Source organism: Myotis nattereri (genome assembly GCF_964212035.1).
Source record: "Myotis nattereri genome assembly, chromosome: 3".
Classification (NCBI taxonomy): Eukaryota; Metazoa; Chordata; class Mammalia; order Chiroptera; family Vespertilionidae; genus Myotis; species Myotis nattereri.
Window position 1 is genome coordinate 12,210,871 of NC_138077.1, and position 19,630 is coordinate 12,230,500.

The 19,630-nt window shown below is 44.9% G+C and overlaps 1 protein-coding gene across 7 annotated transcripts in view; it reads left to right on the forward strand.

Moving 5' to 3' along the window:
- Positions 1–19,289, forward strand: part of APP (amyloid beta precursor protein) — a 223,047-nt gene extending 203,758 nt beyond the window's left edge. For all 7 annotated transcript variants that reach the window (XM_081086575.1, XM_081086576.1, XM_081086570.1 and 4 more), the window contains 3 exons: positions 4,575–4,675; positions 8,010–8,156; positions 18,042–19,289. In XM_081086575.1, coding sequence (XP_080942701.1) covers positions 4,575–4,675; positions 8,010–8,156; positions 18,042–18,143 — 350 coding nt within the window. In that variant the 3' untranslated portion in view covers positions 18,144–19,289. The remainder of the gene's footprint in view (positions 1–4,574; positions 4,676–8,009; positions 8,157–18,041) is intronic.
- Positions 19,290–19,630: the final 341 nt, after the last annotated feature.

Here is a 19,630-nt window from a genome sequence, read left to right on the forward strand (position 1 = left end):
GTGACATCTTGACAGCTAATCTCATTGATTTTATGAATCTCCGTCTGCAGGGCTTCTCAGAGGAACTTGAATTAGAGTAAGTCAGACACAGCTTCGGCTCCCTTCATGTCTTCCTTATTGCGGGTGCCACACAAGTGAATGTCAGGAAGCCAGCAGTCAGTACTCCATCATGTTCAGCCTATGGGTGGGGCCAAGGCGGAGGGTCAGTTTCATTCTAACCGCAACCGAGACCAGCCCAGGTCGGTCATTTGCCTCGGGCCTTTTTTTCATGGCATTTCCTGCTTTAGTTTTAAAGGAAGAGATGCTTTTCATCTACAAACATTAAAATGTGAATTAAAATTTATGTAGATCTTACATTGGGCATGCTGGGCCAATATGTTCCTATTGAAATATCCAGGAAGGGGCAATACCACCAAAGTCAAATTATTTTTCTTTTCTTAAAAAACAAAATAATCTGACATGAATAAGACTTTTCCATATATTGTCAAACAAAAACATTCTGCTTTTAGGGAAGAGCTAGAGAATATTTAGAAGTAATATATAGATGGAAAGAAGGTCTATGTAAAGTCTTTGTTGTAACAATAGCAATAGTTCATTTTGATATTTCACAAAGATCGATGCCCTAACTGCCGTGGAGGGTCAAAGGAAATTAAATAAGTTCCCTGCTCAGAATGAAATTGAAGAGATACACACAGTTTGTGTGTTCAGAAAGATGAGATGGAGTTAGAAAGGCAGGGATACACAGAACATACAGTGTGAGCCAGGATGTCGGTGATGTGAGCAGATGGGGCACTAACAAAGGGTGTGCTCACCGGGCAATGCTGGAGATGAGCTCTGAGAAGGGTTTGAACAATCTGAGGCATGTCCATTGGCAAAGAAGAGGCGAGTAATTCTCTGCAGAGGAGGGCACAGCCTAGGCCAAGCTGCCTTTCTTATACAACGTAAGGCTTGGGTTCCCCCAATAGAAGAAGGTCATGGCTGGGAAAGGATGCCCAGAAAAGTGAGGAAGATGCTAGTGAAGGCATGCTTATGAATAGTGGTATTTGCTGGATATGCATAATGACATAGGTGTGCTATATTTTTATACTTGTAGTGAATCTGTTGAGCGGTTGGACCAATTTCTCCCCATGTTTTGTAGCATTAGTTTTGGTTCTTCCATCACCACACTTGATAAGACTACGTGCCTGAGTCTAAGGCGCCAAATTATACCTTTAGATTTTTTCCAAACTTAGAAATCCTCGCCCGGGATTGTCATATCATGCCATTGTGTTTGAATAGTCACTGTTATCACTCTGAAACGAGTCGTAAAGGGTTTTTGTAGAATCACCGCTGAGGAAAATGACTTCTCCTTGACTTTCACAGCTGAGCCACCAGGGCACTGTGACTGGAATGTAGAGTCAGGTAGTGAGCACAGTGGTGATTTTTGAGCCTAGTGGCCATTACAGCTACTCCCTGTGGCTTATTTCCAGCAAAAAATGGACTCCGGAGGACAAATTACACCATTTGACGAGAATAAAGAAGAAAAATACATTAGCAGCCTCTTCACATGGGCGGAAAGAGAGCTTTTCCGCTGTAATTTATTACCACCCTTCTCCAGTCCTAGTAAAAGGAAACGGGGCCCTGACCCCACACCACGTGAGAGGCGTCCTGAGGGTTGTGCCTCTCTTTTCCCTCAGGTGCACACAGACTCTCCTCACTGGCCAGGACTCAGTAAACTGGGGGCACACCAGGGCATAACATGCAGTCAGCACAACCCGGACGCTGCATCTGGTGAGCCTGTAAACAGAGCTCCCTGCGATTTATTGAACTCTGCCCATCATGTTTTATTACACGCGGTGTCAACGTATTGTCATTGATATTTCCTACGTGCAAGCTTATTAACTTTTCTCCCCTCTTAGTGAGATTTGCTTAATGTACAGAAAGTCTTTTCACTGATTATATTATAAATGCTGTGCAAAAATGAACTAGCAAGAGCTCTTTGGGCTGAAACTCTCTTAAACTGTTGAGCTATAATTATCCGTTGTTCAGACTTGATACATGAAATTAAATTTTTTTTTATGATCAAAAGTATTCTTGGTATCCTTTGAGAAATAATGTGGGCTTTTAAATTTTTGAGTGAGGAGAACATTTTTTTTTCCTTATTTTTTGACGTGATTTATTTGGTCTCACAGATCTAAAAGAAAAAAACCATTCAAAAGACTTTTCTAAAAATCTCAGAAGTATAGTATTAACTATTTCATTGCTATACCCTCATGACAGAAAAATAAAAAGGATGAGGTGTAAAGAAATCACTGTGGTTCTACAAAGATCTCAGATTTAAAAGTGCTTGTGGAAAAATAAAAATATACAGCCAGTAAGAATAAAAGTGTTAGTGTCACAGCCCAATAAAAATTAGTATCAGAAATATTAAGGCCAAATGAAGTGAAACTTAGGAGAAAGTGCTAATAATTTTAAAGCAAGAAAATAAATAAGAATAAAGAGCCACTAGTCCCTTGTATTAGGTATCTACTGCTGTGTAACAAATAGCCCCATGACTTAGCCACTTAAAACAACAAGCATTGAGTTTCTTACAATTCCTGTGATACTCAGGATATTAAGCAGGGTTCAGCTGGTGCTTCTGGCTCAGGGTCTCTCATGGGGTTGTATGGGTGACGTCGGCCAGCGCTGCAGTCATCTGAGGACTGAAACGTGACTGGGACTGGTGGGTCTATTTCCAGGATGGCTCCCCCACATGACTATGAACAGGAGACCACAGTACCCCACCAGGTGAACCTTTTTATAGGGCTGCTTGCATGTCCTCACAACATGGGGGCTGGCTTTCCCCAGACCAAGAGAAAGAATAAAAAGGAAGCTGCAATGTCTTTTACGACCCAGCCTCAGAAGTCGCCCCCCATCACTGTCACCAATTTTATTCATTAGAAGCAAGTCAAAGAGAGGAGTGCCACCAGATTTTTTTTATCTATTTTAACACTGTCGCCCATCTCCACCCAAGTTCAAATCATTATGACCCAGACAAATTGCAGGCTAAGAGAACCTGAACGTGAATTCACAGAGCTGTTCTCCATGATCCTTGTGGAGTCTGGGGAGCAGGAGAAGACCTGGGAAGGTAGGAATAAGAAAGTGTAGTTCCTACAAGCAGAAGGGAAAGACGGGAGCGTTACCATCTACAACCCGGCTGTAGATTGAGATCGATCTTGAGTCTCTTCAGACAGCCTGTTAAATGGAAACTGAGCAACTGGACAAGAAATGGGTGGTGATTGGTCATAACCCGCGTGGGTTCCAGACCTCTGGTCCAGTTAGTTATCCTCTGTACCTTCCTCGGCTGTGCTGCTAGGCCAGAGCGTCAGATGCTGGGACACTGCTTTTCTGTTCCAGCGAGGGGTGTGACGAGTTTCACAGGCCTTTTAGACAAGGTGGTAAGAGGGACTAAACTCGGAGCAAGAGCCTAAGTCCCAGGGGAGCTGAAGGAACCAGGAATGTGTAGCCCAAGTAAGAGGAGAATCAGCAGGACCCATTGGCTCTCCATGGGCATCTGATCTGTTCAAGGCTGTAATGCAGAAGGCAGGGTTGGGCTTGTCATGTGCTGAACAAAGAACTTACAACAAACAGATTTGGGGGTAATGTAAGAAAGGCTGTTCTGTCTGAAAGCAGAAGCAAACGGATATATTCGCCCTCTGTTCAGGCAGGAGCTGGGAGTTAGCCCTGGGCTGGGAACACCCAAGAGGACATGATTTTAAAAGCCCTTCTCATCCTAAAATCCTGACTTTGGATGTTGAAATACAACAGTGTAGAATCTCATGCTTTGTACTTGCCTCTATTTGTCTTAAAAAATGACTTTGCATTTCGACTTCAAATTATTATTATTTGAAAAGTGAAATACATTGTGATCATCGGTGGAAGAGTCATAGCAATTTGTAGAGAAGGAAGTCAGTCGCAAAGGAGCATTTTCAAAGATTATGTACGGCAGCTCTTTATTCAGCCCGTGAGCCAATTACACTCGGTATCGCTAACTAAATCACTTAACTAAATAAATGATGAGATTTCTACACGGCCTCACTGCATAGATACAGGGACATAATTTATTGGTAACGGAACAAAGCCTCAAAGTAGCAGTTTTGTTCTACCAGGTAATGAACGTTCATTTTTAAAGGCTTTTTTTATTTTTTTCTGAATGACTGTGGGCACATGTAAAAAAGATGTGCAATACGCCAACTGATAAGCCCCTAAAACAAGCCAGCGTATTCTAGGAACAAACCTTGCAACCCCCCAGCTAGCGTTTAGCTCTGCTTTTCCCCATTTAAAAAAATATATATAATATCTGCTTAAAGGTAGTAAAAGCTTTAGCTTCAGATTTCTTTAATATTTAAAAAAAATGTTTTGTTTAAAATAGGTGGTGGTTAAGGATGTATATATAGGGTGCCATTTTTCTTGAAAAAAAGTCATTCATTTCATCCAACTTCAGGCCTAGAAAGGGTTTCCGGTGGCCTCCGTGTTGTAGCGTTACGGTTCATAGAGAAAATGAATGGGCTGTCTGTGTGCTTTAATTAGGGTGTAACGCTTATGGTGCCATGCAGGTTCGGGGCTGACCAATATCAAGACGGAAGAGATCTCTGAGGTGAAGATGGACGCGGAGTTCCGCCACGACTCGGGATACGAAGTTCATCATCAAAAACTGGTGCGTAGAATAATTGGCCTCTCCTCCCCTCTGTCTCGCCAAATGACATATCAGCTCTTGTTCATCGATCCAGTTAAGAAAAAGATTAAAAACACCAGTAAAACTCCTATTTCTAGGATCGTCACAAAAATGTGAAGAAAAGAGAGAGAGGTTCTTTATGCGGTAGTTCTTTCTTTGTGTCTGAAGGCAGCAAAGCCTATGCCGGGCTTAAAGTAGAATTCATGTCTACTATAGCAGCCATTCTAATCAACTTGCATTCTGGTGGGTTTGTTTTGTTTTTTTAAGAAAATAGGTTTATAATAGTTTGATTTGAAGCATCAAAATCTCAAACACGTGCAAACACTGCGTGGCATCAGCAACACTTTTTATTCTGGCTGTTCGCTCACCTAAGTGCCTGTTTGTTCGACTGTCTCTATTTTGCTTCTTCGTTGCTTCCAACTCCCTCGTTCTTAGTCAGTGGTTCTCAACCTTCCTAATGCTGTGACCCTTTAATACAGTTCCTCATGTTGTGGTGACCCCCAACCATAAAATTATTTTCGTTGCTACTTCATCACTGTAATTTTGCTACTGTTATGAATCATCATGTAAATATCTGATATGCAGGATGTATTTGCATTGTTACAAAATTGAACATAATTAAAGCATAGTGATTAATCACAAAAACAATATGTAATTATATAATTATATCTGTGTTTTTCCGATGGTCTTAGGCGACCCCTGTGAAGGGGTCGCGGTCCACAGGTTGAGAACCGCTGTTCTAAGTTCTCCTGCAGGGGTAGGATTTGGGGTCGGATCTTGGTGTCTCTTTGGAGGTGAGCCAACTGCAGGCTGTTCCCAGGGGTGCTGCTGGTTACAGACTGGAAAAGGAAAAACGGCAGCTTCCTTTTCAGACTAAAATCACACCCCCTCCCCCCCAAATATTGGAATTCGAGTAAATCAAAAAGCAGCCATTTCCTTGGCAGGCAGCTCTAGTCATGAAGAATCCCTTACAAAAAGCTTCAGATAAATCCTGCATTATGCTAGCTTTCCTTTCATCTTATCAGTAAGCATAGTAGGGGGGTTACATTAATAAAGGAGACAATTTCATTACACATTCAGTGGTGAACAAGAAATGATAATAAAATTATCATAATGATAATAATATTAGAAGTTCTCATCTCAGGCACTTATTTTTGTTTTAGTTTATGTGTGTGGTTTTTTAATTTTTTTTTTTTTTGGTGTTTTTTTTTCCCCAAGTGGAAATCTCTTTCCAGTATTCACAAATAAAATTTATAAATTCAACTATTAAACTCCCAAAGAAATGCCTTTAATGTATTGTTTATGCCTCAACTTTTCACTCTAAATTATTGGAACACATCAGAAACTGACTTGAGATTCAGATTTGCATTTTTAACTCCCATAATTTGGGGACAGGGTGGGGGGGTGTGGTAAAAGGACATTTAGCTTTGTGGAGCGTGGTTTTCATTGGCAAGTTAATCCGTATAGTTATTCTAGAATCGGGGGCATTCTTCATCTGGCTGATGCTAAAGAGGTTAAAAGAAAAACTGGGGGAGCTTCTGAAGAGCTGGAGCCGGTGGGGCTCAGAGCTGGAGATTAATGTGCGGATTTGCCTTTTCTGGTGCCCGTGTCATAAAAGTCGGTCTCTGCAATTACACCGACTCTGGCTCCTATAACATGACAGAGACGAATGGCGGCGGTGGCAATTAGGAGAATCAGCTCCCTCTACTGAGCTCCTTGATAAGATAATGCACTGTAATTAGTGCTATGAATATTACAAAATTACAGTATTTTCTTAAAGACGCAGGAAGATGTCCAGACATGCCTTTATTCCTGATGGCTTCATACTTGCATCACTAGCTAATTAATGATTTGCTTTTTATCAATAATGTTGAGCGAGCAAATTCTTGAGGAAGGTGGAATATTTATGAGCAGCTGCTAATTTTGTTGCAAATAGACCATGAGTAAAACTCATAGAAACTGGCTGTATATTATCTTGCCTCTTTAGATTGCTAGACTGTTGGTTTTCATTACGAAAATCAGTCATTTTACTGCCCTTGAGATGCAATGAAAACAATATGTAGGGGACTATTTTCATTAAACTTTATAACAAATGTGAAATATGTTTAGTAGTCGTTAGGCTAACGACCTGGCATGAGATCATCATGCAACAAGATGATACAAGTTGCAGTTTGTTCTTAAAATTCCATTCAAGTAGTTAAATTTGAGAAAGAATGGCCTGCTTTATAAACAGTAGGAAGGAGTGTAGTACAGTAAGTTTATCATACTGAATAAATTTCTTCTTCACAATGGCCTCCAAATTCTTTCTATATTTAATCCAAATAAACAGCAACGATTTTAGTTGGGCTCCTGGAGATAGCGTAGTAAGAAAGCATGAGTTATTGTGACTATTAAAATTCTTGCATATTACTTCCCTTTGAAGTAACTGTCTTTTAAAACAAGGTTAATTAGTGTCCTGCTGAATTGTCGCAGCTAAAAGTGGGTAATAGTACATCCTTTTTCTTCTGTTAAACTCCTTTGTGTGGGAATGCTTATTCCCGTATATTGATGTTCCTCTAAAGTGGTGATTTTCAACCTTTTTCATCTCATGGCACACATAAACGATGAAAATTATGCGGCACACCAAAATATATGTTATATTTTTTGCCGATCTGACAAAAAAAGGTATCATTTGACCCTTCACACTGGACAGTTATTGTTGTATTGGCTGTTGTCATTTTTTTACTTGACAATCTAAGGGGGAAGAGGTCAGTGCCCCTGACTAATCAGGTATGGTGTGTTTTAAAATTTGGGGGGCCCAGAGTGTGCCCTGGCACACCAGTTGGAAATCGCTGTGCTAGAGAAATTAGGGCATCTGCGGGTTTGAAAAGCACCTAAGGCGTAGTTGTCATGCATCAGGCCTCCCCTTTTAAACCTGCTGTGACTAGGAAAATGCTGACCTCCTTTTATAATCATGACTCATAACTATTCGGCTTTTGATAGAGCCAAGCTGCTGTCTCACCTCTCAGTGAATGTTCCACCTGCCAAAGGGTTTCAGGGTCCCTTGGCTTGTTTTTTGCTTCTCTGGGGACAGGTGGGGTGAAAGTAGACTTGCTAGACCTGGGAAGCCACCCATTGTCCATCGTTCTGTAGACTATAAATGTCATTCTTAGTAAGCGGAATGTGTGATTTTGTTTCAAGCACACACCAAAAAATGGTGGGACCAGCCATTCAAACTTACAGCATGAGCTAGCTAGTGAATATTCTGAAACTGTCCATATACCTCATCAAAATGTCTTGTGCGGTTACAACCCCTTTTCTTGATTTGTTTTTCAAGGTGTTCTTTGCAGAAGATGTGGGTTCCAACAAAGGAGCAATCATTGGGCTCATGGTGGGCGGTGTTGTCATAGCAACAGTGATTGTCATCACCTTGGTGATGCTGAAGAAGAAACAGTACACATCCATCCATCATGGTGTGGTGGAGGTAAGTAAACGGGGCTGCGTGTTTGCCAGTGGGAATGACAGACTGCAAGGGGATGGTTTCGCTTGGCATTAGGCTAAGGATCGTCCAAGTATTTCTCTTTGAAAAAAAATCTGTATCCCTGCATAGAGCTCCCAAGTTGCAGCTCGTTTCTTGCTTTGGTTTTTATTCATTCCGAAATAAGAACTATTGGGCATTGAGGTTGGGCGCTGCTACATCAACTTCTCATCATTCGTATTGAAATAGCAAACTATGAATCATAACGCCTGTCTCCTCCAACATTAAAAGAAAGGAAAAAAGTGGCAGAACTTAAAATTGAATAAAGGAAGTGCAAGACTGCTTCCCCCTCCCCCCCCAAATCTAAACACATTTATTCCCAGACTTTTTTGTTTGTTTCTTAAATAGTCTGACCTCTAACTAAAACCAGGTAATAGTAATTAATAATTTTCAGTAAAGTTTTTTAAAGTTTACCTTTAAAGTTTTGCAAAAAAATTATGTAATGCCCAGCTGGCATGGCTCAGTGGTTGAGTGTTGACCTGTGAACCAGGAGGTCACGGTTCGATTCCCGGTCAGGGCACATGCCCAAGTTGCAGGCTCGATCCCCAGTGTGGGGCGTGCAGGAGGCAGCCAATCAATGATTCTCTCTCATTGATGTTTCTATCTCTCTCTCCCTCTCCCTTCCTCTCTGAAATCAATAAAAATATATGTACATTTTTTAAATCATGTCATACCAGACAGCTGAGCAGAACATACATGGTTATTCAAGATGTTCAGTCTGCAGCCCTGCCCTTTCACCTGAAATAGCCTAGTTTTGAGCCATTTAGTGCACATGTACAGGAGAGAAGACCCACCAGTGACAGCCACGGTCACTGCACAGTCATGTCCTTGAGACTGTTTCTCCCCACAGTCCAGTCTGTGACTGACATGCTGTGCACAGCACAGAAGGTAGTGGGTTACACCAACAAACTAGAGTAAGCTGCAAGATTCGAGTATGACTTCTGAAACCCATGACACAAAGTATTGAGAAATAAAATTTACGAATAAGTTCTTTTTATGCTTTTCAAATACAGTTGTGGGGGAAGGACACTCATGGTGCATATAATTTCTTAGAAAACAATTCGAGACAGCCAATTAATCCACCTTGAGAAGTGTCAGATTTTTAGAGCCGAAAGAGATCTCAGTGATGAATCAAACTGAGCTTCTCATTTTGTAGATGAGAAAAGAGACCCAGACAGAAGTGTTTGCTCAATGTCAAGCTAAGTAGGGCCAAGGTCAAAGTATGCATTTTCCCACCTCCTCTGCATTGGCTTTTCCTTCAGAGAAATGTCCAGATATATCCCAGTGCATTAAATTTCTCACCAAACCCAAGGAAACATGCTCCGAACCATTCTTGATTATGGGGGAGCAGGAGCAGTTTAAATATATTAAATTTGTGGCAAAGCCAGACACCTCACTGTGTTCAGCCCCTAACATCTCCAGGCGACTCGTTTATAGTAGCTACTGATGAAAACTGGTTTTGAGTCTTATTTCCTCTGTGCATACGGGTACGGATGTGCTAAAGAGCAGATAGATGAATGAATGAATGCATCCAGGGAGCGGGTAGCAAAATGTAAAAGAATTGAATGGTTGGCAAACTAAAGGGGGAGCACTTAAAATCAGCAGTGACAGCATCATTAAGTTTGGGGTATTGCTCTTTTCTTAGGATTTCTGAGCTTGTGTCCTATGAGACAGTATAAGATACATCATTACTAGCATTGGTTTATCTCACTTGTACTCAAAACAGTTTTGCGTATCATTTCAATTCCCGGTCTGGGCAAATAAAAGTTTGTTCATACTTGAGTAATTCAAAAGCCTTTTTAAATTGACCTAATGTAATTGTGTTTTAATTGCCTTGGCCTAATAAGTCGATCCAAGAGGCAGCTTCTGTCTTTGATGCCAGAGGCCACATACAGTAAGTCCTCTCTTAATGCATCGATAGTGTAAACGACATACAACAAAACCAATTTTACCAATAGGCTAATCGATATAAACAAAAGTCAAGTTTCTATGGCATCTCATCCACTTTATAAGGAGATGACATGGTTTGGGGACCTGCTGTATTGGTTTGCTTGGGCTGCCATAGCGAAGCCACAGACTGAGGGCTCCAACAACAAAAATTTACTTTCTCACGAGCTGGAGGCTGGACTTCTCAGATCAAGGTCTCGTAGATGGCTCGTCTCCACCTTCACCTCTTCCCTCTGTGTGTGTCTGCGTCCTGACCTTCTCTTCTCATAAGGACACCAGTATTACTGGACTAGGTTTTACCCTAATGATCTCATTTAACCTTAATTACCTCTTTAAAGACCCTGTCCCTAATATAATCAGATTGTGAGGTACTGGGAGTTAGGACTTTAATGTATGGGTTTGGGGGGTACAGTTCAGCCCTTATCAGAGCTAAGGATGCTGGGCAGAGAAGGGGGCTGGCGCAGAGGCTGTCTGCCATGGTTGTGCCAGGGACTGACCAGGGACTTATTTGAAAGGACACACCCCTCCCTGGCCCTACCCCAGACCCAGGGAAACAGGCTTTCCAGATAGGAGGCTGGGAACCTGAGTGTTAAATTTTCCTGACTGAGTCAGACATAGAAGAATCATCTTAAGTATTTCTTAAGTCTACTTGATAGCTGCCTAAGTGAAATGTTTCTTTTGGTTCCCAAGGAACGTCTCCTTGGATTTGAAATATCAGAGAAGTTGACACTTCAACACAGATTCTAAAAAAAAAAAAGGAAATAATTTTTAAGCCAAGAGGCATCCTTCAAGGAACAAAATTATAGGGAGGGCAGTTATGCAGCTCTTCTTTTGATAATTCATCTTGCTAGCTTCTTGAGAGCAACTGGAAATCTCTCTAGAGTGAGTATCCCACCTCGTTTTGTGTTCCTGAAGAAACGCTTTGTCAAGCTCCGTGCTGAGCTGTGTAAAGCCCTGTTGGACCACAACTTCATCCAAGGTGTGTCCACCATCCCCGCGCTTAAGAAGGTTATAGGCTGGCTGGGGTGGTAGAACTTGGGCAAAGAGCTGCAGCCCAGCCTGGGCACCTCAGCTGTCTCACCTGGCCCACTGAGTCTACCCTCAAGGGAAGTGATTCTCCTACGAACGCTCCCCGTCCGTCTCAGCAGGCTCTCACACTCGAGTACCCAGAAACAAGTTCATGTCCAGCTCTGAGTAATCTGCTTCATTAGTGACTGATCCTACTTCACTAAGAACAAAAATGGGTAGATGAGTAGTTGCAGTTGGACTGGCTGGAGCCTGTGGGGACAGTACAATTGTACTTCACGCTATCGCTGCCCGAAGAAACCATGACGAAGGCCGTGGTCTCCAGGGCATCTCTCATTCTTAGAGTGAAAGATTCCGGCAGACGATGATGGAAATGGGAAATGAAAACGAGCCTGGTATTGTTATTAATAGAGCTGTTCCCAGCTGGAAATGAGCAGTTGCTAGCTTTAGTTGTTAGCGGATAAGCAGTAAACATTGATTTAATGATTTGCTTAGCCATAGGGCCAGAGAGTCATTCTGTGAGCCATTAACCACGGTCTCCCAAGGAGAGGAGTGTGCTTTATTTGTGCCTCAAGCAGTGACACCATGGCCCTCCGTTACACTGCTTCCCCATCGGATGCCCTTCCTTGGTGGCTGCAGAGCCTGGCTCCAGCTGAATTATCCACTGTGACTCCTGCTTGAATTGGTCCTGCAAAGCCCGCTGACCCCTGGTTCTATTTACTAGCCAGGGGTGGGACTTACACAGATATCCATTGACGGTGGATACTTGAAAATATATATCGTAGCTTTTTGCATTCCTCCTCCTAATGGAGACCTTGCCTTTAGTGGGGGTCAGGGACAGACCAGCTGGCGTGGCTCGGTGGTTGAGCGTCGACCTATGAACCGCTAGGACAGATATTGTTGGAGGGTACAGATTTGTAAGGAGTAGTAAAAAAAGCCCTGGAGATCGAATGCACAGTATAGTGAATATAGACAATATTGTAATCATCCAATTTGCAAAGAGAGTAGAATTTATTCCAACCACTGAAAAGAAAAGGTAATTCTCTAAGATGATAGAGGCACTAATTATCGCCACAATGGCTATCATATTGCAGTGTGTACATGTACCAAGTTAACGTGAACAGCTTAGATTTATATAATGTCCTATGTCAAATACATTTCAATTCTTTAAAAATTAGGGGAGGGGAGCAAAAATTCTTGATTACAGGGTGGAAAACATTTTCCTTTCACGGATCTGATAACGAACACCAGACGTCTCCTCACACCCCCAGTCATCTCATGGATTATCTAAATAGGAAGAGAGTAGCTTATTTAACTTTTTGTGGGGTTATGGTGTATGACTTTCTCTGATGAATGTGCCACCAAACTGGTAACACTAGAAAAATACTATGTCCTTAGGGGTCCTTTTTCCTGGCAAGAAGTTGACCCAGGACGGAGTACTTAACAGCCACTAGTAGAGAAGTTGGACAGAGTGGTCAGGTGAAATGGGAAGCAAAGGTAAGGAAAGTGAGGGTGGACCCAGAGTCCGCACGTTCTCGAAGCCAGCAGCCAGAAGAGAAATTGAAAGGTCCGAGGAAAACATCAAAAATGATGGTGAAGTGCGTAGCACAGGTTCCAGAGCCTGAAGAACTGCTCCATGGAGGCATTAAACATGACTGAACTACTGCCCGAGAGAGAGGATTGTAATTAAGAAAAGGAACGTTTACTTAGTTGGACAGGAAATCAACTCCAGGAGGTCACTGGGAGAGCAAAACAGAGGCTTGAAAACTCGGTTGCTCTTTTCTTTGCTTTAATTGACTGGCTCCTTTGATGGTCTTACACTCTGTTGTTATTCCGTACATTTTAGTTGATCTCATCCTCCTCCCGTTATCCACCTGGATGACCTGAGGTAGAAAATTGTAGGGACACGGATTCTGATTTTGGCCTAACTCAGTGCTCTGCATTAAAGGGACCGCCGTCAACACTCTCCCTGCTGGGGGCTATCCAGAATAAAATTAAAAGTGGTGTCCCCTGGCTTCAGATACCTACCCTGCTACCCTGGAGACACAGGAGAGCTAGAAACTGAGGGACCCGAGTAGAATTTATCTCGAGGCCTGATGGTTGGGCTACAGATCCCTCTGGATGCAGTGAAGGGACAAGTGGCTCCAAAAAATCAAGTTCAGGAAGAAAGGAGAAGGGAGAGTGCTCAGAAGGTCTCCCCGAGGCCATGTGAGGACAAGGCGGATGGGCTGCTTGGGCTCAGCCCTCCAGGGGATGCTGCCAGCTGAAGCCACGCTTCGGTGCCGTCAGGGCCCCGGGGTCTCAGGAAGACCCACACCCCACCCAGAGCCACATGGAGACAGCACATATTACTGCTGCCCTCTAACCAGAAAGCCAGAGGGAATGTTAAATGTGCGTGTGTGGTGTCATCTCAGCTAGTGATGGCTGTCCCTGCCCAGTGGGCAGATGGGGCTTCTGTCCCTGATGTCATTGTTCTATTGCTCCTTTTCTGCTTTAAGGGACTTAGTTTTATATATATATATATTAGGGGCCCGGTGCACGAAATTCGTGCACTGGGTGTGTGTGGGGGGGGGAGTGTCCCTCAGCCCAGCCTGCCCCCTCTCACATACTGGGAGCCCTCAGGCGTTGACCCCCATCACCCTCCAATCGCAGGATCGGCCCCTTGCCCAGGCCTGACGCCTCTGACAGAGGCGTCAGGCCTGGGCAGGGGACCCTCATTTCCCCCCATCACTGGTTCTGCCCCCAGACCCCTCCGATTGCTGGCTCTGCCCCTTGCCCAGGCCTGATGCCTCGGCCAGAGGTGTAGACCCCCATCACCCTCTGATCACCTGATCGGCCCCTTGCCCAGGCCTGACGCCTCCGCCAGAGGTGTCAGGCTTGGACAGGGGAGCCCCATCTCCCCCCGATAACTGGCTCTGGCCCCTGCCCAGGCCTGAGGCCTCTGGCCCAGGAATCATGCCTTGGCAGGGGACCCCCATCTCCCTCTGATCGCTTGCTCCACCACCTGCCCAAGCCTGACGCCTCTGACCCAGGCTTCAGGCCTGGGCAAGGGGACCATCATATCCCCCCAATCCCCGGCTCAGCCCCCTGCCCAGGCCTGATGCCTCGGCCAGAGGAGTTGACCCTCATCACCCTCAGATCACCAATTACCGGATCGGCCCCTTGACCAGGCCTGAGGCCTCCAGCAGAGGTGTCAGGCATGGGCAGGGGACCCACAGCTCCCCGCGGTTGCAGGCTCCGCCCCTGCCCAGGCCTAACGCCTCTGGCCTAGGCGTCCGGCCCAGGCAGCGGGGACCTGCAGTGGCAGCGGGGGGCGCCGCGATCGTGGGCTTCGCTTTAGGCCCAGGCAAGGGACCCCTAGCTCCTGGGACTGCCAGCCTCGACCGTGCCCAGCTCCCATCGCTGGGTCCACCCCTACTTCCTGCTATCACTGGCCAGGGCGGCAAAGGCGCCTGATTCTCCGATCATGGCTGGGGGGCAGGGCAAAGGCGGCCCTGGGGCCGCCTTTGCCCTGCCCCCCAGCTCTTAGCTCCCCCCTGGGTTTCCGATCACTGTCAGTGGCAGGGGGCTTCTTCCTGCTTTCCCTTTTGCCTCCCTGCATTGTGCCTACATATGCAAATTAGCCGCCATCTTGTTGGCAGTTAACTGTCAATCTTAGTTGGCAGTTAATTTGCATATAGCCCTGATTAGCCAATGAAAAGGGTATCATCGTACGCCAATTACCATTTTTCTCTTTTATTAGTGTAGATAATTTCAGAGGGAGAAAGGGATAAAAACATCAATGATGAGAATCATTGATCGGCAGCCTCCTGCATGCCCCCTACTGGGGACTGAGCCGGCAATCCAGGCATGTGTCCTGATCAGGAATCGAACCCTGACCTCCTGGTTCATAGGTCAATCGATGCTCAACCACTGAGCCACACCGGCCAGGCAAGGGGCCTAATACTAATGTGCTGGTGCAGAGGCTCTGTCTGCTCGGGGCCGCAGTGGGCTGGCCTTCCGTGGGGGCCCGCACAGTGTCGCTCAGCCGTGAGTGACAGGTCGCTGAGCCCTGCCGGAGAGGAAGGCTCCCCCCCGAACCCACCCCACGCTCCTCCTTTAGTGGTAGGTTTATCCGTGCACATTGGGACTCAGCATTTCCCTTTACACTCTCAAGGGCTTGGGGGTGAAAAAGCCACAACCCGCACTCCTCGGGTGCCATTCTGTAAGGATAATCCTCTCTCCTGTGGCTTCCGGGCCCTCTGAGGTCAGCCCTCTTGGCCACCGGGTAGAGGATTAGCAAGTAGAAGAGAGGCATGAGAAGGCAGGCGAGTTAGACGCCTGGACTGCACGCGGCCCGCAGCCTGGCATTCCTGGCAGGGCTCTAACGCGCTCCTGCACTCGGAAAGGCACATACACTATTGCACTGCCAGGAGCTCTCTGCCCTTGATGCGTGCGGACGCCTGTGGACAGCCGGTGCGAGGGCTGGCGTGGCTCCGGGGGGACGTGCAGCTGTACATTTCAGCAGTCAAGCAGCATGATGCTTTTCTCTACACGTGGAGATGTGGCAGCGCTGGGCAGACAAGGTGGTGTGTGTTTTTTTAAAAAATTCTTTGAAACGTTAGGTCAGCGGTGGCCCAGAGCAAAGAGATGCCCGAGTTCGCACAGCACGCTGCCGCAGATGGGAGAACATCTGTGATGAGTCCCACAAGGACAGGGACACCGAGAATGCGTTCGCACAGTGTCCTCTGAGGATCACCCTGAGACCATGGGGAAGACAGGAAATATTGACACATCTTTTTCTCAGTTTTACTGAGGCCTCATGGACACAGAACGTAATGGTTTTAGTCCATAACATGATGACTTGATACAGGTATAGATTGCGAAATGAGTGCCACAATAAGTTCAGTCAACATCCATCGCCTCATATACGGGTAGTTACAGGTTTTTTTCTTGCTACTCTCTCAGCAACTTTCAAATGTCCAATTCCGTTGTTAGCTACAGTCACCGTGCTGGACATTACACCCTATGACTGACTTATTTTATAGCTGGAAATTTGTATCCTTCGCCCATTTCACCCGCTTCCAACCTCCTGCCTCTGGCAACCACCAAACTGTGCTCTGTGTCTGAGTTTGGGGTTGTTTTAGATTCCACATATAATTAATATCACCCGGTTTTTGTCTTTCTCAATCTGACTTATTTCAATTAGCGTAATGCCCTCAAAGGCCATCCATGCTGCTGAAAGTGGCAGGATTTCCTTCTTTTTCATGGTTGAATAATTGTGTGTGTGTGTGTGTGTGTGTCCCCATGCATGCGCCTCATTTTGTTATTCATTCATTTCCTTGTTTTCATGTCTTGGCTATTGATATTGAAATGCTGCTGTGAACATGGGGGTGCATATATCTTTTTTGCTTTGTGAATTCATTTCCTCCAGATAAATACCCGGAAGTGGAGCTGCTGGATCATGCAGTAGTTCTATTTTTAGTTTCTTGTTTTCCATCGTGGCTGCACCAGTCTTTAGGCTAACGCATTCATCAGACAGTGTGGTCTAGTCACAGTGTCCTATCGAGCTCCATCCCTAGACGTGGTGTCTTAGCGCCAACACCAGTGCCCTGGGCTTTTTGCTTCATTGGGTGGCGATGGGACAGCAGCGTAGGGTCGGAACCAGGCCAGACTGGCTGTGTCTGCGGCGGGGACCCCGCAGAGGAGCTGGGTGTCGCTTTGCCGCGCTCCGCAGAGGGGAACAGGCCTACCGTCTTCTCCTGGGAATCAGGTGGGGACCCCAATTCCATCGAGTGCAGAATAAAAAGGTGCCCTTGAGAAAAAAAAAAATCTTCTGCACACTACATCCTGACTTTTCTTTGGAAAACATGCTACTTCTTCGTTCTGATTAAATTTGTTGCTTTTGTTCATCTTGCAATGCTTTCACAGAAGAGAAATTGTAAAAAGAATTACAAAACTAAGCTTCAATTCATTCAGCAAAGAGGTCAGTACTTCCTCTCTTCTGGGCACTGTGAGAGGTACAGCCAATATACTAGACACCTGAACAGCACTCCCCCAGTATGGGGATGAACACACCGTGTCCAGGGTGCAGAGTACATGGCATGCTTCCCCCCAGCCCTGTCCTGACAGTGACCCCGGGGAAAAGTGGGGGCGCGGGGGACAGACACAACACATTTACAATTGCCGGCCAATCTTAGAGATAAAGCACCATATCAACAGAGGATCTATTTTTAAACCTTTAGCCGGACATACTTATACACTATCTTAGTGCTCACTTAAAAAAAAAAAAAGATCATCTATAATCTAGAACAGCATGTCCTTGTTCAATTTTTCCTGTCTCTGCCAAACAAGAACCCTTTGATGTACATGCATTGTTATTTCAGTTAACATTAATTCTCAGACCTCTCCTCCACCTATTAAATTTGGTAAAAACGGGGACCAATTAAACATGAGAGAAATACACAGTCTAGATTTGAGTGTCTCCCCGTATCCTTTGCTGAATTTCTTCACGATACTCTTGGATGTTTTCCTAGTTTACCACCACACTTTCAAGGAAAGCAGCCTTCCACTGTGGTTTTCTTGTCTTGTATTGAGCCAACAGAGAAGGGGAAAAAAAACATATTTTCCACACTAGATGTATTATCCCGTTACTGTTGAGCTGAGGGAATAACCAATGAACACTTCAAGGTTTGAAGCGCCACCTGGTGGCTAGATGGTGCATCTGCGCCACTGGTGGGCACTGGGTTCCGCTCCAGATGCCCAAGTGCAGAAGAGAGAGAAGAGAGTGGGTGTCCTTGGCCATCTGGGCTTCTCCATGCGCACGCTTTCAAAGTTGGTGCTTCTTTTCACTCACTTTTCCTCGCACTCGCTTTCCAGGTTGACGCCGCCGTGACCCCCGAGGAGCGCCACCTCTCCAAGATGCAGCAGAACGGCTATGAAAACCCAACGTACAAGTTCTTCGAGCAGATGCAGAACTAGACCAGCCGCCGCAGCAGCCTCTGACGTGGGACAGCAAACACCATTGCTTCACCACCCATCGGTGTTCATTTACAGACTCTTGTGGAAAGCAACACACCCTCCCGTTTTATTTTTATTCTTTACTCATGACCACCTTTTTGACAGCTGTGCTGTAACACAAGTAGATGCCTGAACTTGAATTAATCCACAGATCAGTAATGTCTTCTCTCTCTCTCTCTTTACCTTTTGGTCTCTCCACCACATTCTGAATGGGTTTTGTGTACTGTAAAGACTTTAGCCGTATCAGACTAATGCATGATTAGATACTCTCCTGGTTATTTATCGCGTAGCCCCTTAGCCAGTTGTATATTATTCTTGTGGTTTGTGACCCAATTAAGTCCTACCTGAAATACGCTTTAAGAAATCGATGAGGGATGCTTCATGTGGACGTGGGAGTGTAGCTGCTTCTCTTTGCCTAAGTATTCTTTTCCTGATCACTATGCATTTTGGAGTTACACGTTTTTAAGTATTCCAGATGATTTTGAGACCTTTTTTTTTTCCATGACTGCATTTTACTGTACAGATTGCTGCTTCTGCTATATTTGTGATATAGGAATTACGAGGATACCCGTCGATTCCTTTGTGCCTGTTTTATGTGCACACGTTAGGCATTCAGATTTGAAAATTTCTTGGTCCATGTATCTTTGGATCTTTGATAAAGAAAAGAATCCCTGTTCCTTGTAAGCACTTTTCTTGGGGGTGGGGGTGGGGGGAGCAGGAGTGCTCTGCGGGTCTCACATTAACAAGAATTCTCCCCCAAAAAAATTTCTGCAGGATGATTGTACAGTCATTGCTTATGACCATGATAGCTTTCTACACTGTATTCCATAAATAAATTAAATAAAATAACCCTGGGCAAGAGTTTTCTTTGAAGGATGACGGTGGACATTCAATATCGAGAGTTATTTTAGGTGGGGGGAAAAGAGGCAGATTTAGTTTGTTTCCTTTAACCAGTCTAGGACATTCTAGCTGTGATACCAAAAGAGGAAAGGGGAAGGGGCAAAATCAGGGACTGGGGACGGCATGCCTGGACAACCCCTTCTTTAAGATTTGTCTTCAATTTGTACAAAACGGTGTTTTCATGTAAATAAATACATTCTTGGAGGAGTGCCATTGTGCTGGTGTGAGTGATTCCATGGTAACCACCACCTAAAGATGAGTGAGAAGCCAAATGTTCTCTAATATTGGGCATCCACACCTATTGTGTCTTAGTTGTAAGTTTGAGATGGAAAATTTGGGGCCAGTGTGCATCCCTGGTGCTAGTAATATACCTCATACGTATAACGCAGATTTTACTGGACCCAAAGCATTTTGCTGCCAATATCTTGGTCCTCAAGTTTGTCCGTGTCTTAGTCCATTCAGGGTTCTCTAACAAAATCCCATTTCATGAATGTGTATGTACTTATACCGTATTTGTCCGTGTATAAGACTATTTTTTTCTAAAATCG